The 25,725-nt window shown below is 43.4% G+C and overlaps 4 protein-coding genes across 4 annotated transcripts; 3 read left to right on the top strand and 1 right to left on the bottom strand.

The window, feature by feature from the left end:
* The first annotated feature begins 482 nt into the window (after positions 1-482).
* On the top strand, positions 483-5,528 carry LOC134322901 (extracellular calcium-sensing receptor-like). The gene is made up of 6 exons (XM_063004314.1): positions 483-727; positions 821-1,121; positions 1,946-2,731; positions 4,097-4,321; positions 4,424-4,547; positions 4,630-5,528. The coding sequence occupies exons 1-6, from the start codon at positions 492-494 to the stop codon at positions 5,526-5,528; spliced, it is 2,571 nt and encodes an 856-aa protein (XP_062860384.1). The 5' UTR covers positions 483-491.
* A 2,103-nt stretch (positions 5,529-7,631) lies between these two features.
* On the top strand, positions 7,632-12,327 carry LOC134323409 (extracellular calcium-sensing receptor-like). Its single transcript, XM_063004937.1, has 6 exons — positions 7,632-7,747; positions 7,829-8,129; positions 8,213-8,998; positions 9,502-9,726; positions 9,944-10,067; positions 11,343-12,327. The coding sequence occupies exons 1-6, from the start codon at positions 7,641-7,643 to the stop codon at positions 12,230-12,232; spliced, it is 2,433 nt and encodes an 810-aa protein (XP_062861007.1). The 5' UTR covers positions 7,632-7,640; the 3' UTR covers positions 12,233-12,327.
* Positions 12,328-14,042: 1,715 nt separating this feature from the next.
* Positions 14,043-18,764, top strand: LOC134323408 (extracellular calcium-sensing receptor-like). The gene is made up of 6 exons (XM_063004936.1): positions 14,043-14,233; positions 14,400-14,700; positions 15,801-16,586; positions 17,052-17,276; positions 17,361-17,484; positions 17,866-18,764. Exons 1-6 carry the CDS (start codon positions 14,043-14,045, stop codon positions 18,762-18,764), a joined length of 2,526 nt encoding a protein of 841 aa, XP_062861006.1.
* A 951-nt stretch (positions 18,765-19,715) lies between these two features.
* On the bottom strand, positions 19,716-25,355 carry LOC134322899 (extracellular calcium-sensing receptor). The gene is made up of 5 exons (XM_063004313.1): positions 25,065-25,355; positions 22,858-23,676; positions 22,482-22,709; positions 21,438-21,561; positions 19,716-21,358 (listed from the first exon to the last, which is right to left on the bottom strand). Exons 1-5 carry the CDS (start codon positions 25,338-25,340, stop codon positions 20,454-20,456), a joined length of 2,352 nt encoding a protein of 783 aa, XP_062860383.1. The 5' UTR covers positions 25,341-25,355; the 3' UTR covers positions 19,716-20,453.
* Positions 25,356-25,725: the final 370 nt, after the last annotated feature.

Raw genomic sequence — 25,725 nt, 5'->3', positions numbered from 1 at the left:
AAAACAAAATTACATATGCCGAAAATAAATTTACAAGTGCTGAAACACTTTTACATATGCCAAAACAAATTTACAAACACTGGGTACCCGAGCACTTGTAAATTTGTTTTTGCTTTTGTTGTAAATTTGTTTTTGTTTTTTTGTAATTTTGTTTTCTGAAATGTAAATTTGTTTTGCACTTCTCGGCCACCGTAAGATAGTCATATGTATTCAAAAAAACATCAACAAAAAAGATCTAAAATAAAAGCTACTGGAACCAGGGTGACTGTCTACTAATAAACAAGCTTCACATAACAAAAAAGCTGCTGTATGTATATTTATGACCAGTACATTTTAAGAAAACTTTAACACTGCGTACATGACCACACCCCTTGTGCCCATTTTATACCCACACTTAATGACAAGGCATGATGGCAATGTGGTTATATAAAGCGCGTTCACATCAGAAAGCTGCAATGACCTGCAGAGTGCTCGATGCGGCCGATTCTGCCATGCAGGCCACGTCCAGTCTGAACAGATTAGTATTATTTCTGTGGATCAGAACTCTCAGTCCTGCGGTGTGTGAAGCGAACCCGGTCACCTGCAGACTGTGGACCGAGCCTCAGAACCTCGGCTTGTTCAGGGATGGAGACTTCATGATCGGAGGGATATTTGGTATTCATGACTACATAAAGACAGAGCAGATGAGCTTCACCAAGCTGCCATCACAGTTACAGTGCTCAGGGAGGTGTGTGTGTGTATGAGAGAGAGTGTGTTAGTGTGTGCGTTCTGTTCAGACTGCACTGTATTAATGTTTATTTGATATGTTTTGTTCTAACAGAATGGTCTACAGAGAGCTCCGCTTCGCTCGAGCTCTGGAATTCACCGTTCAGGAGATTAACAACCGAACCGACCTCCTTCCGGGCGTTACGTTAGGCTATCAGATACTAGATTCATGCGCCACGCCAAGGATGGCATTGAAAGTTGCCTTTCAGCTGGCAAACGGTTTCCAGCCTGTGTATAACGATACTGATTCGTGTTCAGAATTAACGTCTCCCGCTGTAACTGCTGTTATTGGAGATTCCACGTCCACCCCATCGGTCAGCATAGCCAGAATGCTCGGTCCGTTTGGAATTCCGCAGGTGAAGGTCGTTTTGCTGCATCTATCATAACGATATATGGAAGTTTAAGAGTGTAAACTAGGAGCCAACTGCACAAATGCTTCTGTTTAGGTTTTTCCATTAATTTATTGTTTTTTTATTTTTTATTATTACAAATCATATTGAATCAAATCGTATAACACTTTGAGTAAAAAGTTATATCTTCTTAATATTTGGTTTTGCCATATTTAAAACAGGTTATAGCTGTTAATAGATATTAATTGATGCTAGCTGCTCAGCGTCAATGGACAGAATTCCCCGGTCGAGCAGCCAGGGTCCTTTCTGTGTGAGTTTTGCATGTTCTCCCTGTGTCCGTGCAGTCAGGTTCATTGGAGCTACTAGAACTGGTGACCTGTCCAGGGTGTTTCTTGCCTTTTACCCATAAAATCAGACCCAGTGCTCAATGTGTAGCAAAGTCACCTTACAGCAAGAAGGGCCTGGGTTCTATTCCTTGGTCACACAGCCACCACAGTTTGCATGTTCTCCCTGTGTCCGTGTGGACTTCCTCCAATAGCACAAAGATGTACAGTCAGGATCATTAGAGCTATTAGAACTGGCGACCTGTCCGGGGTGTTTCTAGCCTTTTTTCCAATAAATCAGACCCAGTGCAACCCTGACCAGGATATATTTCAGACACATGTTTACTAGTGGTTTCAGACTTTTGGCCCCCCCCTGATATAATAGTAAAAAGAATAGCAATTTTTATATTATCATCACATGTGATGTAGAACCCATAAACATGCACGTTTGTTAACTGTAAGCAATTCAGTAATGGTTCATTTTTACCTCCTCTGTCTGAACTGCAGGTGAGCCACTATGCTACCTGTGCATGTTTTAGTGATAAGACTCAGTACCCCACCTTCTTCAGGACCATACCCAGCGACCAGCACGGGGGAGCCGCCCTGGCGAAAATGGTCAAACACTTCGGCTGGACGTGGATCGGAGCGGTGCGCAGCGACACCGACTACGGAAATTACAGGATGGCGTCGTTCCTCAAGACTGCGCAGGCGGAGGGGATCTGTGTGGAGTATTCGGAGTCCTACTACAGGACACAACCCCGCAGTAAACTGGAGCGAGTGGCCGACGTGATCCGCAGGTCGACCGCCCGCATCATCGTGGCGTTCATGGCCACAGGAGACATTCGCTTTCTCCTGGAGGAGCTCACCCGACAGCCGCTGCCTCCTCTTCAGTGGATAGGAAGCGAATCCTGGATCACAGATCCCGAGTTCCTGAAATATAACATGTGTGCCGGGGCGATAGGGTTCGGGGTCCCGAAGTCTGTTATTCCAGGACTGAATGAGTTTCTGCTGGATCTCAGTCCAGATGAGGCTTTAAAATCGCCTCTGTTAACAGAATTTTGGGAGAGCTCGTTCAGCTGTAAGCTCCAAGGGCAGACGAGCATCTCTGAGGGCACACGGGTTTGTAATGGTAGTGAAGATATAAAAACACTGCAGAATGCGTACACTGATACGTCTCAGTTGCGCATCAGTAACATGGTGTATAAAGCAGCGTATGCCATAGCGTACGCCCTCCACGGCGTCATCTGTACTGGCACACGGTGCGACAAGAGCATCAGATTTACACCTTTGCAGGTATAAAGTGCTTTAATTACACCGTATTTCATTAAAAACAGTCCAAACACACGATATGTTTTCAATAATCCATTTTATTGGCTTCGTGTATGTACAGTATACAGTTCATTCTTAATTTGATGGCTGTAACATCCCAAAAACTTCAGGTGGGCAGAATGTTTACCTCTGTGTTAGGTCACAATTTCTTAATAGTTGATTTTTTATAACTGTAAAATTATTTTTACCATTCTTGCTTGATATAACACTTCAGCTGGTGCAGTCTGGGATCTCCACACATTTTCTGGAAACAGGTCTGGACTGCAGGTGGACCAGATTCAGATTTTTAAATCCTTTTAATAATACAGCGGTACCTTAAAACTCAACATCAGTCGGTTCTGGGAGCGACGTTGAGTTTAATGACATTGAGTTTCAAGGTATTTTTTCCCATAAGGATGTTTGGGAAACCTGTTAATGCGTCCATGGTCCCGTGGAGCTGCAGATATTTTAGTCTCATGTAAAATAATGAGGTTGTTTTTGACACTTAAACACTGAAAATAACACAAATATAATATAAACACAGAAATACAATTACAAAAAGTTAAGCATCAATAAAAATACAATAAAAGCTGCACTTTAGCTTTACTTCTCCATTGTTTCCTGATGCTTCTTAATGGTGGAGATGCTTGATGTTGGAATACCGTATTCCGTTCAGCACCGACGCATTCACATGAGAAGTGACAAAACCGCTTTTGCGCCGCTGGCGGTGCACAAAATTTAACGTGACTTATTGTAGTAAAACAGCGAGTGAGAAACTTATTATTAATTAAGAGAGGTTAAGTGTTTCTATATATTAAAAAAAACTGAACACCTTGAGCGTAAAGGTACAAATTTCACGACGAAGGGCGTTGAGTTTCAAAGATTTTGAGTTTAGGGGACATTGAGTTACAAGGTACCGCTGTATTAGGGACTGTAGGTGAGGAATCCTTAAATTCCTTGCAATTATGAGTTGAGAAACTTTGTCCCCACACTTTTTGACCCATCCATGCTTGCAAACAACAGAACCTTTCAGTAATGCACCTTTTTTTTTAAATCATGAGAGCGCCAACTGTAAAAAAGGCCTTTTTATTAATATTTTACATACCTTCCTGTCTTATATCGCCCTGTACCAACTGTGTTGTAGGAATGGAATTAGGAACTGGCAGAAAAATCTATGAGAAAAAAGTGTACAATACCATATACAGATCACTAAACTCTGATTATTGTCTGGATTTAAATACTGTCCCAACTTTTTGAACCACACATCTACAATAAATAAATAAACGACATTATATAAGTTTAGATAATTCCACACAGTACTAATAGTTTCAGTGTAAATTACGTCTGCAGATGCTTGACCAGCTCAAAAGAGTAAACTTCACGACCAGGAATGGGTTTCAGGTCTCGTTCGATTCCAGCGGAGATCCACCAGCTGTATATGAGCTTATAAACTGGCAGTTTAAGAAGGACGGCGCTTTGAATTTTGCGATGGTGGGTCAGTACGATTCGTCCAGACCGAGAGGACAGGAGTTCATCATGAACAGTGCCATCAGCTGGGCTGGAGGACAGACTGAGGTAGAGTATATATTTTATACGCAGAAGCTAAAATAATAATCTGATCATAATGTCTTATCAAATGCATGAGGAAGGAAATGACTCTAATATTCTCATGCTCAGGTCCCGGTGTCAGTGTGCAGTGAGAGCTGTCCTCCAGGAACCAGGAAAACCGTCCAGAAGCGACGACCTGTCTGTTGTTTTGATTGTATACCCTGCGCTGAAGGAGAGATCAGCAACAAAACAGGTTTGGTTTCACAACATAATGTTGAATCAAGGTTGTGTTTAAATCTCTGCATTGGATCTGTTTTCTTAATATCGTTTATCAGACTCTTTAGATTGTTTGCGCTGCCCTCCTGAGTTCTGGCCCAATCCTAAGCGAGAAAGCTGCCTCCCCAAACCCATCGAGTTCCTGTCCTGGGACGACACCCTCAGCATCATCCTCGCCGTGTTCTCCATCTCCGGTGCCGTTCTAACCATGTGTGTGGCGACGATCTTCTACAAACACAGAACGTCTCCCATAGTCAGAGCCAACAACTCTGAGCTGAGCTTCCTGCTGCTCTTCTCTCTGACTCTGTGTTTCCTCTGTTCACTTACTTTCATCGGTCGACCCTCCGAGTGGTCCTGCGTGCTGCGCCACACAGCGTTCGGGATCACCTTCGTCCTCTGCATCTCCTGTGTTCTGGGTAAAACATTAGTGGTGTTGATGGCGTTCAGAGCGACACTTCCAGGCAGTAACGTCATGAAATGGTTTGGGCCTCCACAGCAGAGACTCAGTGTTGTTACCTTCACGATCATTCAGGTGATTATTTGTGTGTGTTGGTTAAAAATCTCCCCTCCGTTCCCCTTCAAAAATCTAAAACACTACAAGGAAAGAATTATTCTTGAATGCAACCTGGGTTCTAACGTGGGTTTCTGGGCTGTTCTGGGTTATATCGGGATTTTGGCTCTTCTGTGTTTTGTTTTGGCTTTTCTGGCTCGGAAGCTGCCTGATAATTTTAATGAAGCTAAATTTATCACCTTCAGCATGTTGATATTCTGTGCAGTTTGGATCACTTTTATTCCAGCGTATGTCAGTTCACCTGGTAAATTTACTGTAGCTGTGGAGATTTTCGCTATTTTAGCATCAAGTTTTGGTTTGATTGTTTGTATTTTTGCTCCTAAATGTTTTATAATCGTGTTTAGGCCAGAGCAGAACACCAAGAAGCACCTCATGGGGAAAACTTGATCAAAATTACTTACTGTAGGTTATAATGAGTCTATAATTAAGAAAGTACTTCGGTTTGTATTAGTATCTACAGTCACCTCTACAATTATTGACAATGTAGTCAAACAATGAGTATAGAGTGTAGCTAAGAAGTTAAAATGATGGTGAGGCAGCTTAATCACACTGAAAATATATACATGCACTGACCATTGCAGTGGAAATGTTAGATTTTATGCTTAGTAGAATCTGAATGTGGAAATTACAGAGATAAGCAACACTGTCTTAAGCTGTTGTAGGATGTTGTAAGCAAAATAAGGAACAACGTTTATTACAGAATGGCTTACACCCGATCTTCAGAGGAAGTTCTGAACATGTAACCTGACTAGAGCAGTATAAAGGGAGGCCCACAGTTCTGGTCCTTATTCTTCAGCTAATAAACTGCTGTAAGAACTCATAATCGAAGCTATTGAATAGGTTCTTAAAGCCATTTTCTGACTCATGAAGGTCAACCTGCTTTTTGTCCTTATTTGAATCGTGTGCTCTCTGATCGTTTGACCTCTGTGGCACCTCATATACATACCCAAGTAAAACAGAAAGTCATGGATTACTGCATAACAATTCCAACTTAAATAAAAATGAATGGAAAATTGCTTTAGACATTTAGTTTTCTGATTAAACTTTTTTTTTAATGGAATAAATTTATTTAAAATAAAAGGCTGGATTTTTCTCTTTTTGTATGTATTTTTTCTGTTTATTAAGCTAATTAACAAACTTACTTACCCCCTAAAACTGTCCAGGGGACTGAATTTTGTAGTAAAAGTTAAACATTATTGTTGCATTTAAATGTTCATGATATATTTAATCTGATGTAGTTAATGAAAGTTGATAATATTTTAACTGTTTATTTTGTATTTCTGTACGTTTATGTGTTCACTTGATCAATAGCATTTATATAATTTTTTTATAATAAACAAGCTACAAGCAGAATAGAACCGCACGTAAACGTAGAGTTTTTTCTAGTTCTCCAGACATGGCAAATTCCTTTCCTACATCCGAAGCTCCCTGTCACTTGTGTCAGACTTAAACGTTTTCATGTAGAACCATTGAATAACAATTTTATCCTACACCATCTATATTACATCTCTATTATGTTCCCACAGCGGGCAGAACTTGTCATAAAGTCAGCGATAGCAAAGCCTGATCATTTAGAGGGACGATGTGATTGTTTGGAATTGGCTGGACGTTCCTGCTAAGAACAGCAAACTTACTTCTTTCTTTCTAACCCTTCACGTACCGACACAAATTGAACAGGCAGGTATGAGGGATTGATTTGCTTGGATTTAAATGTTGATTGTGGAATTAGGAGTGGATGAAATAGCAGAAGTCAGTTATTTTATTATATTTAATTATATCATCTTATAGTCCTTGTTAGTATAGTGAACAGTATGTCCGCCTGTCACACTGGAGACTGGGGTTCGATTCCCCGACAGGGGGACAGGATTGTTTTGGGACACTGGTAGCCTAGTCGGTAGGGCCTTGGGCTATCAACTCTGCCTTGCAGCCACCATTGGGCCCTTGAGCACGGCTCTTAACCCTGTCTGCTCCAGGGGCGCCGTACAATGACTGACCCTGCACTCTGACCCCAACTTCCACACAAGCTGGTATACGCTAAGAAAGAATTTCATCATACTGTACACATGTATCTGTATATATGACAAATAAAGGCATTCTATATTTATATATATTATGTTTTGTATAATATTTGAGGGTCTACGGGGGCATCACCTCTGATTCCAACAATCTCAGTAGCCTGTTAGGGTCAAGAATTTAGCAACACACCAACCTGCTACAACAGTCCGACAACAACCTATCGGATTCAGAATAATGAAAACAGCACGCATAACCACACCCACGGTTATCAGCGCATCATGGCAGGATTGCTATTTAAGGCTCGGTGAGTGGGCCGTCCTGGGCTGCAGAGCGCGGGGTTCTATCAATCCAGCCATGCAGTTCACTTCCAATCTAATGTGGTGTTTATTAATGATGTGTGTAAGTGTACTCAGTCCTGCAGTGTGTAATGCTCACCCGGTCAGCTGTAAGCTCTGGACTGACCCTCAGCCGACCGGTATATTTATGAACGGAGATTTTATAATCGGAGGGATTTTTACCATCCATTACTACACCAGATCCGAGCAGATGACCTACACAAGGCTTCCATCTCAGCTGCAGTGCTCCGGGAGGTCTGTGTGTATGAAATACAATTACCTTCTGTACGTTTATCTCTCTGTATGTTCGTCTAATGTTGTTTTATCTTCCATCAGCATGGACTACAGGGAGCTGCGCTTTGCCCGTGCCATGGAGTTCACCATCCACGAGATCAACAACAGAACCGACCTCCTCCCGGGCATCGTGTTGGGGTACCAGATCCACGATTCCTGCTCTACGGTGCCCATGGCCATCAAAGTCGCTTTTCAGCTCGCGAATGGTTTCGAAAGCGCTTTTAATGACTCTGATTTGTGTTCAGAATCGACACGCGCTGCTGTAACCGCCGTCATCGGGGATTCTCCCTCCACTCCGTCCATCAGCGTAGCCAGAATGCTCGGCCTGTTCGGAATTCCGCAGGTAAAGAGAAACGTCCCGCATGTAAGAAATGAAATAATAATAATAATTATTAATTCACAATCTGTATCATGTTAAAACTGCAGGTGAGCCACTACTCGACCTGCGCGTGTCTGAGCAACAGGCGCCAGTTCCCGACATTCTTCAGGACCATACCCAGCGACCAACACCAAGCCGCCGCGCTGGCGAAAATGGTCAAACACTTCGGCTGGACGTGGATCGGAGCTGTGCGCAGCGACACCGACTACGGAAACAACGGCATGGCGTCCTTCCTGAAGGCCGCGCAAGAAGAAGGGATCTGCGTGGAGTATTCGGAGTCCTACTACAGGACGCAACCCCGCAGTAAACTGGAGCGAGTGGCCGACGTGATCCGCAGGTCGACCGCCCGCGTCATCGTGGCGTTCACGCACACGGGCGAGATGCGCTTCCTCCTGGAGGAGCTCGCCCGAGTGCCACCGCCTCCTCTCCAGTGGATAGGAAGCGAAACCTGGATCACAGATCCTGATTTTCTGAGATATAACATCTGTGCCGGGGCGATAGGGTTCGGCGTCCCGAAGTCTGTTATTCCAGGATTCCGGGAGTTTCTGCTGGATCTCAGTCCAGATGAGGCTTTAAAATCGCCTCTGTTAACAGAATTTTGGGAGAGCTCATTTAATTGTAAGTTTAAGGGGCAGACGGGCACCTCTGAGGGCACACGGGAATGCGATGGCACTGAGGACATAAGTACACTACAGAATCCGTACTTGGACACGTCTCAGCTGCGTGTTACGAACATGGTGTACAAGGCAGCGTATGCTATAGCGCACGCCCTCCATGCTCTTATTTGTAATGACACACGATGTAATAAAAGCATCAAATTTTCTCCCTGGCAGGTATAAACATTTTAAACATATATTATAAAATACAGTATAATGTGTTTATTTAAACATATACACTATATGAGCAAAAAACCTGGGTGGGATCTTTTCATCTAGAACGACAGGCGCTCCTCTGACAAGGCTTCTCACAAGACTTTGAAATATGTCTGTAGGGATTTGTGTCCATTCAGTTAAAAAAATGACAGCATTTTGTACAGTTGGGCCCTGAAAGATTTAACTGATGTTCCGATTCATCCCAGAGCAGCTGAGTGGGGCTGAGGTTAGGACTCCTAAAGGGCCTTCCCTAAAGTTGTTGCAAAGCACATTCTTCCCTTTATATGATTGATTTATTACACCTGTTAGTAACTGTTGTTGTTGAGCTGTGTCCTGATACTTTTGCCCCTATAATGTACCTACAGTGTATAAACAATATGTAGATTAATATTTAGTATTATCTGTGATTAATGTGTACACGAGTTGACACAGAGACATGTACACATGTTTTGTGATGTCTGCAGATCCTCGACCAGCTCAAGCGAGTGAACTTCACCACCAAGAACGGTTTTCAGGTCTCGTTCGATTCCAGCGGAGACCCTCCGGCCCTCTACGAGCTCTTAAACTGGCAGTTCGTGAAGGACGGCACTTTGGATTTCGTGACCGTGGGTCAGTACGACTCGTCCAGGCCGAGAGGACAGGAGTTTAAAATGAGCAGGACCATCAGATGGGTGGGAGGACAGAGCGAGGTACGGTATGACCACCGTGATGAATACGGTATTATAAATGCATTGTTTTAAATAGCAGTTCCTAGTTTGAGTCCTGGTGCAGCATCCAGGGTCCTTTCTATGTGCATGTTCTCCGTCCACATGGATTTCCCCTGGGTTCTCCAGTTTCCTCCCAAAAGTCCAAAGACGTGCAGTCAGAAACTAAATAACAAGGCTTTTTTTCTCATCCATCTATGAGGTCCCGGTGTCGGTGTGCAGTGAGAGCTGTCCTCCAGGAACCAGGAAGGCCGTCCAGAAGCGACGACCTGTTTGCTGTTTTGATTGTATACCCTGCGCTGAAGGAGAGATCAGCAACAAAACAGGTTTGGAATCACAATACAAAGATTTAGTTTAGTTTAGTGTAGGTCTACCGTTCACAAAAGAACCTTTTTATTAAGGGTTCCATCACCAATGTGACCATGGCACCACTAGTTGACTTGGTGGCACAATGAAACGGCAACGAAACCCCAAAATGATGCATTAAAAACAACATGCAACAACACTTTTTCTGCAGGGTTGTGGTGGGACTGGCACTGAGACAGGAATGCCCTACGTACTAGTGCACCAGTTCCAGTTCATGGCAGGGCAACTCACACTTATCCATTTGCTCACTCACTCACACACTCACATTTATGAGCAATTTAAAGTAGCCAGTACACACTCTGCATGTTTTGAAGAATCAGAATCAGAATACTTTATTGATCCCAGAGGGAAATTGCAGTTCTTACAGTAGCACCCATTTATGTAGAAAGAATAAACACTCTACTAACTTAAAACAAAGAAAAAAAAGAAGAAAAATTTGCAAATAGAAGTTAAAAAGTTATTTACACATAATTAAATAATTAAATGCTTGCATTATTAATTTGTATGTACGTGGGACGTACCCACGTACATACAAAACACTCCATTCAGGTCAGGACCCCAAGTTCCAGGATGCTGCGCGGCAGCCGCTCTACCATCTGCGCCACCCTCGCTGCCACAATGTACATACATAAACATAAATGTAAATGAGCCAGTACAAACCAGTATGATTGTTTTGATATGATTTAACCCCTGTAATAAAAATTTTCTAGCACTATTATAATATTAATTCTACAAATACTGTACACCATATGGCCAAAAGTATGTAAACACCCCATCTAATCACCTAGTCATCAGTTAAAATTTTGGAACGACTATACACTATTTCAGTCTTAATTGCCCTTGTGAACCAAGCAAGGTCCATGAAGTCATGGCCCTGACCTCAACCACAAAAAACACAAGGTAAATTGTGCCTGATGTTGTACCTTATTTATGTGTTTTTGCCTAATAGACATAAATTCTGACAGACACACTACCAAATCATCTACAATTAGTACTGTACATGGCTCATATGTCCATATACCAGTCTTCATACTGTGTATTGATGATCTTAGTGCCCAGTGGTTCTGGGGTGGAACCAAGACCAGATTTATGATGATTCTTCATGTTTTGGGAGGTGCAGAACATGGCAGCGTTGAGGTTTGAACCCAGGGTTTTGTAAATGGATGGATTTAATGCACATTTCCAGACGTTACAGGGATCTAACCTTTCATTTGTTGATATCTCAGACTCTTTAGATTGTTTGCGCTGCCCTCCTGAGTTCTGGCCCAATCCTAAGCGAGACAGCTGCCTCCCCAAACCCGTCGAGTTCCTGTCCTGGGACGACACCCTCAGCATCATCCTGACCGTGTTCTCCATCGCGGGGGCCGTCATGGCTGTGTGTGTTGCTGCTGTTTTCTACAGACACAGAACGTCTCCCATAGTCAAAGCCAACAACTCTGAGCTGAGCTTCCTGCTGCTCTTCTCTCTGACTCTGTGTTTCCTCTGTTCACTTACTTTCATCGGTCAGCCTTCTGATTGGTCCTGCATGCTGCGCCACACAGCGTTCGGGATCACCTTCGTCCTCTGCATCTCCTGTGTTCTGGGTAAAACATTAGTGGTGTTGATGGCGTTCAGAGCGACACTTCCGGGCAGTGACGTCATGAAATGGTTTGGGCCTCCACAGCAGAGACTCAGTGTTCTTGCTTTTACTTTAATTCAGGTCATTATTTGTGTTCTTTGGTTAAAAATCTCCCCTCCGTTCCCCTTTAAAAATCTACTAACATACAAGGAAAGAATCATACTGGAATGTGGATTAGGATCAGCTGTGGGTTTCTGGGCTGTTCTGGGTTATATCGGGATTTTGGCTCTTCTGTGTTTTGTTTTGGCTTTTCTGGCTCGGAAGCTGCCTGATAATTTTAATGAAGCTAAATTTATCACCTTCAGCATGTTGATATTCTGTGCAGTTTGGATCACTTTTATTCCAGCGTATGTCAGTTCACCTGGTAAATTTACTGTAGCTGTGGAGATTTTCGCTATTCTGGCCTCAAGTTTTGGTTTGATTGTTTGTATTTTTGCTCCTAAATGTTTTATAATCGTGTTTAGGCCTGAGCAGAACACCAAGAAGCACCTCATGGGGAAAACTTAATTGAATGCCTTTATAAAATAAATAAATAAAAAATACTAAGAATTTTATATCAGCTTATATACTTGTTTGTATGAGAATAAAAATAAATGTGTTTAAGAGACTGTAAACTGCACTTGTTCTAACACTTGTACATAAACATATGACAGTAAATAATAATAAAATACATTTCCTCAGATCGTTTCTGTGTTTATTTAAATCAAGTACCGTATATGGGTGAAGGATGCTATTACACTGCTTCACCACCAGATGTCACCAAATCAAAATAGTACCATGTGCTTGGCCTGAGATTGGAATTCCACGTGGTGTCGCAGGTAGAGATTTTTACAAACGAATAATCTGATAATAATACAAACAAATAATACAAACATAATAACGATCAGAGCCAATAAATGTGGAACATTTTTAAGCTTTTAGCATTTCAGGCTACTAATTCTATTTGAAAATCATCTGACAGTATTAAGCTAGATTTAAATACTAGTCCAGTACTTCAACCACTGCCCTACACTGGAACTGTTTGGCCCTATAGATCAGCAGTTTGTCTGGCACAAGAACAACAAGGCTTTTAACCAGAATACATTTACATTTACAGCATTTGGCAGATTAAGGGCCTTAACAGGCTCACTGGCCAAAGAATTCTTGGTCTAGTGAGTAACATACAGTACAATGCTAATAAAGGAGCAAAATTCCAGGTCCCTGATGATGGCACATGGCAGGGACTTGCCACACACTTGCACAGCTGGCAGAACAGGAAGACGATGAATGTAAGTTTAGGGTGCTCGGGTGGCGCAGAGGGAAATTACACTAGCGCACTACTGCTGGGATCAAGGGTTCGAGTCCCCAGCGGTCCTCTGAGCCAGTCGAGCGTCTACATACAGACGATAACGATGTCTGAAGAGGGATGGTCAAGACCCCGCAGTGGAATGGTGTCCTATCCAGGGCGTGCTGATGGATGGACGTCATCGATAAAGTTTTGTTGATGTGTTGGTGTAGTTAGTGCCCAAATGCCAGGGTCATTGTTTGCAGACTCACGCTGTGGCAGCCTGGTTACAAGGAAGAAACCTTGAGAGGAACCAGGACTCAGCAGGGACCAACATACTGCTCGGGCGGCCTTGAGGATCATTTGGATCAATCAGAATTAGACTAAATAAACCAGACATATTAAATATAATTATTTTATCATATTTCAGTCCTTTGTTCATCTCAGATATTAGTATCTTTAGCCGCAGTCTTGTTCTGTCTCCTACAAAAACACCACAGGAGTGGGGTACACCCGGCACCTCGTGCCACCCTGTGACAGTATATGGATGTGCATACCTTGAATTTAAGGCTTAAAACTTGAACGGTATTCCAACATATTATAAGTCATGCGTGATTCTATGGATTTGATTGCATGCATGAACGTTTTGGAACTACTAAGAAAATCGTCCTATGGAAAATTAGTTAGTGCTTTGGTAATTTGGACGTTTTTTGGGAATAGTGAGACCTCTAGGTGGACAGGTAGCAGTTTGGCTCAGTACCTGTGTGTGTGTGTGTGTGTGTGTGTGTGTGTGTGTGTGTGTGTGTGTGTGTGTAATAATGATTATTTCTGAAAGAACAACAAGAAGGCCACGGTCACGATTACACAAACACGTCAACATGCCAACATGCCCATTGTGTTCGATTCACGCCCACTGCTCCTATCAAAGCTCTACATCAGGGCGGGTATTTAAAGCCAACCGAAGCGAGCACCCCGGCCTGCAGAGAACCTGGCATCACTGATCCTGCCATGCAGCTCGTTTCAGGTCTGGTGCCACTCGTGTTAACGCTGTGGATGACCGGGCTCGGTCCTGCGGCATGTCGGTCTGACCCGGTCAGCTGCAGACTGTGGACAGACCCTCAGCTGCCTGGTATATTTATGAACGGAGATTTTGTAGTTGGAGGGATTTTTTCTATTCATTATTACACAAAATCAGAGCAGATCAGCTACACCAAGCTGCCGTCACAGCTCCAGTGCTCCGGAAGGTCTGTGCACGATGAAAAACATGCAAAGATTAAATACAGGATGATCATTTATAGCATTATAACTCCAGTCAAATCATTAAATGGCACAACATGGTCTGTTAAAGCATAACTAAGTTCTTGCTTAAATTCACCCCTAATGTTGTTTTGTTTGTTCTCCTCCTCTCAGCATGGACTACAGGGAGCTGCGCTTCGCCCGTGCCATGGAGTTCACCATCCACGAGATCAACAACAGAACCGACCTCCTCCCAGGCATCATGTTGGGGTACCAGATACACGATTCCTGTTCCGCCGTACCCATGGCCATCAAAGTCGCATTTCAGTTCGCAAACGGTTTGGAAGCCGCATTTAACGACACGGATTCATGCTCAAAATCAGCGTCTGCTGCTGTGACCGCCATAGTGGGGGAGTCTGCCTCCACCCCTTCTATCAGCATGGCCAGGCTGCTCGGGCTATTTAGAATTCCTCAGGTAAATAATAGTGGGCACAGGGTTCTGAATCTATATGATAATTTAGATTTTATGAATATGAACTCTGAATATGATGATCATGTAAAGAAGAAAAAAAGGGAAAACATTTTCTTTGTCTTAGACTTTCCTAAAGATTATTAAAAGCGGCTTTTATTTATTTATTTATTTTTATTATTGTTTTTATTCATGCTTCCATTACGAAAAATGCATTACTGACTGTATTTATTTTAAATTAATGTATATAAAAATTAACTTTAAGGTTAAAATTGGTATATTTAACTATAAATTATATTTTTATAGTATATTATATATATTAAAGTACTGAGACACTGCTTCTAATTAGTGAAGTTGAGTGTTTAAGCCAACAAGTAATAAACCCCTGTTCCAGCATGAGCGAGCTCTATAAAGACGTAAATACAAGCTGCACGAAGCACTGACCTCAGCCCCAGTCAACAGCTCTGGGATGAACCGGAACATCGACTGATCAATCAGTGCCCGGCCGTAAACAGTACATACAAATGCTGCCAGCTTTTGACTGAATGAGCACAGATACCCACAGACACACTTCAAAGTCTTGTGAGATGCTTTACAGAAGAGCGGCTGTTGTTCTAGCTGAGGTCGCTCTGTTTTAGTAGTGTTTGTTTTTAAAATGGGACGTCTGACAAGCTCACGGTCAGGCGTCCGAATACTTTTGGCTATTTAGTACGAATATACAGTATACAGTAGATGTGTAATGTCTTTGCACAGCATAGAACCTGAGGACCTGGGTTTTATCCTTGCTCCTGTTTTCTGTCTGCCTGGAGATTCATCATAACGGGTTTCTCAGTGTCTGCATCAGGATTCTCTCCCCCTTTCCTGTTTTCTAAATGTGCAGAAGGTGGGTTGGCTACTGTACACAGCCCTCAGTGTGAATTTTTGCCATGCACCTAGAGTTCTGTGTGGTGCCAGACCCACCAGACCCCTGATAAATAAAGCAGTGATCAAGTATTTGATCAATTAGCAAACAAATTTTCTGACTTTGATCCACAACATCAAAAGGTTTTATGATGATCAAAGTAACATTTCATGATCTTGTTTTTCTTGCTCTGTCTGAACTCCAGGTGAGCCACTATTCAACCTGCACGTGTCTGAGTGATAAAGCTCAGTATCCTGCCTTCTTCAGGACCATACCCAGCGACCAACACCAAGCGGCCGCGCTGGCGAAAATGGTCAAACACTTCGGCTGGACGTGGATCGGAGCGGTGCGCAGCGACTCGGACTACGGAAATTACGGCATGGCGGCGTTCCTGAAGGCCGCGCAGGCGGAGGGGATCTGTGTTGAGTATTCGGAGTCCTACTACAGGACGCAACCCCGCAGTAAACTGGAGAGAGTGGCCGACGTGATCCGCAGGTCGACCGCCCGCGTCATCGTGGCGTTTCTTGCCTCTGGTGATATGCGGTTCCTCCTGGAGGAGCTCGCCCGACAGCCACCGCCTCCTCTTCAGTGGATAGGAAGCGAGACGTGGATCATTGAGCCCGAGCTGCTGCGCTTTAACATGTGCGCCGGGGCGATAGGGTTCGGGATCCCCAGATACGTTATTCCAGGACTTCGTGAGTTTCTATTAGACCTGACGGCCACCAAGGCTTTGAAATCGCCTCTGCTTACTGAGTTTTGGGAGAGCTCGTTCGGCTGTAAGCTTGAAGGGCGGACGGGCACCTCTGAGGGCACACGGGTGTGTGATGGCACCGAGGACATTAACGCACTGCACAATGCGTACACAGACACGTCTCAGCTGCGCGTCACTAATATGGTGTACAAAGCAACGTATGCCATAGCGTACGCCATTCACCAGCTGATATGTAATGAAACGCAGTGCGACAAGAACATTAAACTGGCACCATGGCAGGTATAAACTACATCATTTATTATTTAATTTATGCATTTTGTCCCTTTTTCTCCCAGTTTAGTCGTAGCCAGTTCCTCTTCCTCTGCTCGAGACCCCGATGGTGTACAGGAAGGGTATAGTCTCCTGACACGCCCTCCCTTCTTATCCCCCCGTACTTCAGTGGATCAGCACGTGAGGTCGGTCTCGCGCACGGAGAGTCACGCACTGATCTCCACGTTCCTCCACTTCTGTACGGGGTCCTTACACACCCTCTTTTTAGTCCCGTCTTTTCCCTTCCAGCAGACTACTGTACGTTTCTGTCTGCTGCAGGCTCTGCCAGTTGTGCCCACAAGGGGGCGCCTAGCTGACTGGTAGCAGAGCTGAGACTCGGAGAGCACTTGGGCGACCAGAACTCTACATTATTGGCATTTTTCTGTAAATAGAATATATGCACTACAACTAATAAACAGGTTTTTTAAATTGCAGATACGTGACCAGCTCAAACGAGTAAACTTCACTACCAGGAACGGTTTACAGGTCTCGTTCGACTCTAGCGGAGACCCTCCGGCCGTCTACGAGCTCGTAAACTGGCAGGTTAAGAAGGACGGCGCTTTGGATTTTGTGGCTGTTGGTCACTACGACTCGTCCAGACCGAGAGGGCAAGAATTTACCATAAACAAAGCCATCAGCTGGGTGGGAGGACAGACCAAGGTACGGTATCGAGGCTCTGCATCCTTAAGCTGTAATACATTCTGAATAATTTGGATTTAAAGCATTATAACATTTCTTTTTGAGGTTCCAGTCTCCGTGTGCAGCGAGAGCTGTCCTCCGGGTACCAGGAAGGCCGTGCAGAAGGGAAGACCTGTCTGCTGCTATGACTGTATACCCTGCGGGGAGGGAGAGATCAGTAACACGACAGGTAGGTTATCATGACTCCTTTCATCCAGACTCTTGATCTGGACTCTCAGATCAAGCTCTGATATTCTACTTGTCGAAAAAAAGGCGGCTGTATAGATATAGAAGAGCGTGTGACTCTCCATGTGCTAGACTGGCCCCTACACACAAATCCCTCAAAGTACAGGCGAATAATAGGGGGTCAGTGGACAGCGTACACATCATATGTCAGGCAAATATACCCTCCTCGTATGCCATCAAGGTCCCAGCAGCAGAAGACTGATTAGAAGACGACAGAAATGACAGGGTGAAATATTCTTGTACCAAAGGGGAGTAATGTAGTGTAAAATACAATATAGTGTTGAATATAAAATTAGGCTCTAATAAGGTTTTATTTTGCTTTCAGACTCTTTAGATTGTTTGCGCTGCCCTCCTGAGTTCTGGCCCAATCCTAAGCGAGACAGCTGCCTCCCCAAACCCGTCGAGTTCCTGTCCTGGGACGACACCCTCAGCATCATCCTGACCGTGTTCTCCATCGCTGGGGCCGTCATGGCTGTATTCGTGGCGACCATCTTCTACAAACACAGGATGTCCCCGATCGTCAGAGCCAACAACTCTGAGCTGAGCTTCCTGCTGCTCTTCTCTCTGACTCTGTGTTTCCTCTGTTCACTTACTTTCATCGGTCGACCCTCGGAGTGGTCCTGCATGCTGCGCCACACAGCGTTCGGGATCACCTTCGTCCTCTGCATCTCCTGTGTTCTGGGTAAAACATTAGTGGTGTTGATGGCGTTCAGAGCGACACTTCCGGGCAGTAACATCATGAAATGGTTTGGGCCTCCACAGCAGAGACTCAGTGTTCTTGCTTTTACTTTAATACAGGTCATTATTTGTGTTCTTTGGTTAAAAATCTCCCCTCCATTCCCCTTTAAAAATCTACTAACATACAAGGAAAGAATCATACTGGAATGTGGATTAGGATCAGCTGTGGGCTTCTGGGCTGTTCTGGGTTATATCGGGATTTTGGCTCTTCTGTGTTTTGTTTTGGCTTTTCTGGCTCGAAAACTTCCTGATAATTTTAATGAAGCTAAATTTATCACCTTCAGCATGTTGATATTCTGTGCAGTTTGGATCACTTTTATTCCAGCGTATGTCAGTTCACCTGGTAAATTTACTGTAGCTGTGGAGATTTTTGCTATTTTAGCATCAAGTTTTGGTCTGATTGTTTGTATTTTTGCTCCTAAATGTTTTATAATCGTGTTTAGGCCGGAGCAGAACACCAAGAAGCACCTCATGGGGAAAACATGATCAATGCTTTTTATAAAAAATAAGGGTGACATAAATATATATAGAATGTAAGAATGTTATATAAAGGCAGCGTCCACTTAGATACTGGTTTGTATTTAGTGTCAGGTGTTTAAAAGACTGTAAAATGCACTTGTATATAAACACGTCACAGTAAATAATAATAAAATATATGTTCTCACATGGTTTTTGTGTTTACCATTAAATCATAGTAAACAATAAATGTATAGAATGTTATTTGGGTGACCTGAAAACTATACACTACATGGACAAAAGTATAGGGACACCGCTTCTACTTATCGAATTCATGTGTTTCAGCCACGACAGATACTAAAAGGTGTAATAAATCAGTTATATAAAGGACATTTAATGCTTTCAACAGTTTATGGAAGGCCCTTTCCTGTTCCAGCTCTATACAGAGCAAGAAAACCTCCTGCACAGAGCCCTGACCTCAGCCAAACTCATCAGCTCTGGGATGAATTGGAACATTGACTGATCAATCAGTGCCCAGCCGTATACATACACATGCTGTCATTCTGACAGACGCAAAGACAAAAACAGGGATGTCCAGCAAGCTCATGGTCAGGTGTCCAAATACTTTTGGCCGTATGGTGTAGCCCACAGGATGACGAAAAGGTTGCCTTTAAAATGGGATCACTGACCAGAAAGGAAGATAATTCTGGGTCTAATGAGATGGTAGAACGAGATAAGTGGTTAAAAGAGAGCGCCCAGACTCCTGGGAGAGCGTTCCACAAGGTTTTGAAGTGTGTCTGTGGGAATTTGTGCCCAATAAGTCAAAGTTAGGCCACTTTGTAATACGCAATAAAAAGAAGAATCTGTGATGTGTTAATTCTCTTAAATCTTTATTCTCTTATATCTTTATTTAACGGATACAAGTAAACAGAAAAAAAATCTTAATATATAATAATAAATGTGTAAATAGATTCCTGCAGGACACTCCAAAAAAGTCAGGATGGGGGCATGTTCCCCCCGTGTTCCATCAGCTTTCCTATTTATGAGATGTTTTAATGTGTGGGGAACTGAGAACACTAATGGTTGCAGTTTTGCTTGATACGAGACTTCAGGTGCTCGACAGTCCGTGCTCGCCGTCCTCTTCATGATGCACCACAGGCAGGCCGCTCAAGCACACGCACTTTGTAGTTGTATGTGCAGAATGAGGCCCGGCATCTTCTTGCTAAAACAATCACAGGCTTATTTCTATTATTATTATTATTACAATTATTATTACAGTATTATATAGAAACCTCACTGGTTTACTCCAGCGCCACCTGTAGGCCACCATTCACATTATAATTTTCTAAAGTATTATAGAGTTAATAGAGTTTACCAGCCATCCACACAAAGCAGCAGTGCTAAAGACTAGAACTGAAGTACACTTTGTCCATATTATTTAAAAACTAAGTTGACTTGATGTGCATTGGTCTAACCTGACCCTGAGCGTGCATCCTTTGTATTTATTATTATAACAGCCTCTGCTCTGAGACTTTGTTGTGAGGTCAGGCACCGATGTTGGATGAGAAGGCCGGCTTCCCAGTTGAGGTTCCAATCAATCCCAAAGGTGTTTAATGAGGGTTGAGCTTTTAATGGGATTTTGTACACCTAAGCAGGATTGTCCGTGTTGTTCTGGCCATACAGTATAGGCCCTATAGGACCGCATATTATAAGAATGCCTCATTTTGAGCTTTTTCCAGTCAGTCCTTTTTTGGTGTTGAGTTCAGGCCTCAGCAGAATGATGTAGCATTTAGGAGCGAAGATGCAGAACAGCAGGCCGAAAGTGGAGGCCAGGATGGCGAACATCTCCACCGCGACAGTGTATTTCCCCGGTGTGCCGTTGTACGCCGGAATAAACGAGATCCAAACTGCGAAAAATATCAGCATGCTGAACGTGATCAGCTTGGCCTCGTTAAACGTGTCCGGAAGTTTCCGACCCAGAAAGGCCAGGATGAAGCAAATGCAGGAGAGGACGCCGATATATCCAAGAACCAGATAGAACCCCAGTGGCCAGACATCTTTACATTCCAGCACAATCCTCCCGCCCTGATAGGAGGTGTTCTTATAGGGGTACGGGGGCGACGATACCAGCCAGCTCATGCAGAGCACGGCTTGGCCGGCAGTACAGAAGACAATGAACGCTCTCTGTTGAGTCGGACCGAAGCGCTTCAGGGAGCTGGAACCCGGCATGGTGGAACGAAAGGCCAGCAGCACCACGATGCTCTTCACCAGGATGCAGGAGATGCAGAGGACGAAGCTGATCCCGAACGCCGCCTGCCGGGCCTGGCAGGACCACAGAGAGGGTCGACCCAGGAACACCAGTGAGCAGAGGAAGCAGAGTTTCAGAGACACCAAGAGCAGGAAGCTCAGCTCCGAGTTGTTGGCTTTGACTATAGGAGTGGTTCTGAAGCGGAAGAAGATCACAAAGACGGCGCTGGCGGCGGCGACCCCGAGGAGAGACAGCGCCACCAGGATGATACCCATGACCTCCTGAAAGGAAAGGAACTCCTCGATGCCAGCCACGCATGCCACCCTCTCAGCGTTGGACCAGTAATACAGAGGACACTTGATGCATTCTGTGACTCCTGAAAAGAACGGCACACACGTGATTGATATAACGTACATACACTTGACAAGCACTTTATTAGGTACACCTGTCTTTACCTGATGTGTTGGAGAACTCTCCGTCGGTGCAGGGCAGACAGTCGAAGCAGCAGACGGGTTGTCCTGTCCGCGTGGCCTGTCGAGTCCCGGGAGGACACGGGGACGTACACAGAGACGAAGGAACCTGCAGTAAAAAAACAACCTATATTTAGATCAGAATCTAAGGGTTTTAAAGCTGTACTACTGGGAGGCCGGGCGATTTATCATAACTGCTGCAGTTACGACCTCTGCTGGCTGATCGAGGCACTGCACAGAGACGGGGGATAACGGAGATCAGTGCGTGACTCTCTGTGCATGATACAGATCTCTGTATGAACCCGCCTGGTGCAGGTGAAAAGAAGCGACCCTCCTCGGTCAGGAGTGGAGGTCTGCAGAAGTAGAGGAGGCGAAATGTGATCGGGGAATTGGATATGACTAGATTGACATACAGCCGACATACAGTTATTTATCATTTATATATTTTGTTCCAGTAACTTTTTGGACACACAAAGAAAGACAAATGATATATTTTTTATTAAGTTTATTATGGATTTATCTGTGTGTTTGGTCAAAATGATAGAATTAGAAACTTAAATAAGGCTAGTTTGACTGCACCCAATAAAAAGCACAATGCACAGTGGGTCTCGTCAAAATTTGAGAATAAAACTTAAATTATTGAGTTACTGTTGAATTCAATTATTGAATTACTGTTCAACTCCAAGGTGGCACGGTGGCTCGGTGGGTAGCACTGACGCCTCACAGCAAGAAGGTCCTGGGTTCGATCCCCAGGTGGGGTGGTCCGAGTCCTTTCTGCGTGGAGTTTGCATGTTCTCCCTGTGTCTGTGTGGGTTTTCTCCCACAGTCCAAAAACATGCAGTCAGGCTAACTGGAGATACAAAATTGACCTATAGGTGAAGGGGTGTGTGTGTGCCCTGAGATGGACTGGCACCCCATCCAGGGTATTACTGAAAAGCAGGCAAAGTCTCCAGAGAGTGACCCTTGATTGTATAAGCAGTTAATCGTACGTTAAACCACTCTTTGCTTTGCTGACCAGAGCAGATTTACCTTTCTCTGCCCTCCTGTCCATTCGATCAGGTTCATGTTAACGTCAAGCTGTTGCCAACGGGACGCCGAACCATCGTAGCTGCCCACTTTCCGGAAACGGATTCCACCGTGCCCGTCTCTCTGCCAGTTGATGATGTCGTACAGTGGAACCGGCTCTCCGTTCTCATCGAAATACACTTTCTCTCCAAACTGGTTGGTAAACTTTACGTTCCTCAGATACTGTAGTAACTAATAAAGGAAACAGGGTGAGAATATATACATTAATAATGGATATTATGGAATTAATACACCATATAGCCAAATATATATGGACAATCTCTGTTTTGATGCTCATATTTGTCCAACAAGCTTTTACTTATGTGTCCACATACATTACCTGCCCAGGTGAGAACTGTGTGCCAGTCTTACAGCTCCTCTGATTTGAGTCTTGTGCCGAGTGGGTGCACTGTAGAAGCTGGTGTAGGGCATGGGCGATGGCGTATACCGCCTTATACACGTTATAGGAGACTCGCACCGGAGTCATGCTCGTGTAACTGCTTTCCACCTGGGTTAGATCCTCCAAACCAGTACACAGCGGCCTGTCTGCGCCCCTACTGCCAGCATAACTTAGCCTGCAACCAAACTGTTCTTCCCAAAACATGTTAGTGAAGACGGCCCCGGGGTCGGCCGAGGGGCGCACCTTGAGGAGAAACTCAGCCAGTCCAGAGATGTTGGCTCCTCTGAAGGAAAAGCCCAACGTCCCGGCTAAGACGTGTTGAAACTCAGGTGCAGTGAGCATACTGGCGGTCACCCAGGCCTCACTGGCCACCCACTGCCAGCCTGTCAGGTTCCTCCGGGCCACCTCCATCAGCAGCTCCAGGAGCTGACCCTCTGTTGCGAAAACCACGACCACCCGAGCTGTGGAGGCCTCCAAGGCATCAACAATCCCACTGATCTGTTCCGGAACGGGCACCTTGGGGATGGTACGGTGGAAAGTCACACAGCCACCCCGTCTCTCCAGCTCCTCCGTAAAGGCCTGGATCCCGTAGCGACTGTAATCGTCCTCCGTGCCTATCGTGACCACCCAACGCCAGTCGAAATGATCCATCAGCTGAACCAGAGCCTGAACCTGGAAAACATCGCTGGGGACGGTGCGCAGGAACGAGGGGTAAATACGCTTATCGGTGAGACACGTGCAGGTCGCAAAGTAGCTGATCTGAGAGAAGTAAAGGTGAAGAAGAGAACGAGGATGAGGATGAGCAGAATGGGTTAGTTGCTTCTCACAGATATATAAGTGTGTTTCATTCACATCAGATAGAAAATATTACAAACCATTAAACCACACCAATCTGTTTTAAACGTAATGTTCAGCACATATTTATGATACACATGATCTTGAACCAAGTTTTTTTGATAAAGTCTGTGCAGCAAGTACATGACCCACTGTTCCACCATATAGAACCTTATAAAAACAGAAAGATGATTAAACCAGAAATAGGATTTATTTTAAAGCTGGAGTGTTCGGTCTTATTGGTATGCGACCAGAGCGGCTTTCAACCATACAGTAAATCAGTAATCAGTAATCAGTAATGGCCCTGTGATACAGTGGACGAGAAATGACAATAAATAAATAAATGCACAAATAAAACGTATATTATATAAATTAATTAATTAATTAATTAAATAATAAGTTGATAAATACATGAAATAGGACATATTTCAATAAATGCCCTGAATTTATTTCTACATTTCCATACATCACTGTCTAATAAGCCTATTTCTGCATTTATTTATTTATTTCTGTATTTATTATTTCATTTATTTATTTCTGGATTTCTTTATTTATTCATTTATTTATTTATTTCTGAAGTTCTGCATTCATTTTCATTTTTCTACTTATTAATTTCTGTATTTTTGCATTTATTTATTTATTTTTATTTTTGTATTTCTGCAATTATGTATGTATTTATTTATTTATTTATTTCTGCATTTATTTATTTCTGCATTTATTTATTTCTGCATTTATTTATTTCAGTATTTTTGCATTTATTTATTAATTCATTTATTTATTTCTGTATTTTTGCATTTATTTATTTATTTATTTATTTCAGTATTTTTGCATTTATTTATTTATTTATTTAAGTATTTTTGCATTTGTTTATTTATTTAAGTATTCTTGCATTTATTTATTTATTTCTGTATTTTTGCATATATTTATTTATTTATTTTGTATTTTTTCATTTATTTATTTATTTATTTATTTAAGTACTTTTGCATTTATTTATTTAAGTATTTTTGCATTTATTTATTTATTTCTCTATTTATTTGTTTATTTCTGCAATTATTTTTTTATTTTCCTTTATTTTCATATTTATTGTGTTTTTTTTTTTTTTGCATCAGCACAGAAGCTACAGTTAAGAGTGTAAATGTAGTGACATGATAATTAAAGCTCATTTAAAATATCGCTGCACTGGTTCTACAGATACAGAATCCACCGCCTGTGCTCATGACGATAGTGTCAGATACATCAGATACATCAGATAATCTGATACTCTCCTTAAATTTTATAAATAAAGCCACATTCCTTCTTTAAACCGAGCTCACCAGAGGGATCTCAAATGGTCCGAACGTGTGAGCTACTGTCCTGGTCGGGGTGGATGATGCCAGGCCTATGATAGCAGGAACAGGAGCTTTAGAAAGGCAGCGTGGACTACTGGCTGCAGAAGCTTCCACGTCAAGGTTAGAGGATCTGTTGACCAGAGTGAACGCGCTCTGCAGGCTGGTGTGAACGTGATCGCAGCAGTCCAGAATCCGGTATCCCAGCTTCACCCCCGGCAAAAGAGCGGGGTTCCTGTTTATCTCCTCGATGGTGAAGACCATGGTCTGGACCCAGCGGAAAGCTCTCAGATCAAAACTGGACAGGGTGAGAGAGGTAGATAAAATAATATAAAATTTAAACATTATTAGTTTGACGTGTTTTTATTACATACTGAAGCTCGTTCATGTGTGAAACTCAAACACAAGGTGCACCCTGCACGATCTTACTCACCCACTGCACCGCCGATCCAGCAGTTGGCCTGTAAACACATGATCAGGTTCTGGAGCGACGTAGTGCAAAGGGAAAAGCCCCCCAATAATAACGTCCCCGTTCTCTTCCAGAACATACGGATCGAATTCCCCGAACCTCTGACACCCGTGACTCGAATTTAAAGACTCGACTTTAAACCAGAAGAGCTGAAAAAGAGCCAGTAGTGCCAACACACCA

The sequence above is a fragment of the Trichomycterus rosablanca genome, chromosome 11, assembly GCF_030014385.1.
Source record: "Trichomycterus rosablanca isolate fTriRos1 chromosome 11, fTriRos1.hap1, whole genome shotgun sequence".
Taxonomy (NCBI): domain Eukaryota; kingdom Metazoa; phylum Chordata; class Actinopteri; order Siluriformes; family Trichomycteridae; genus Trichomycterus; species Trichomycterus rosablanca.
Note: the sequence above shows the minus strand (reverse complement) of the source record. Positions and strands in the feature narration are given on the sequence as shown.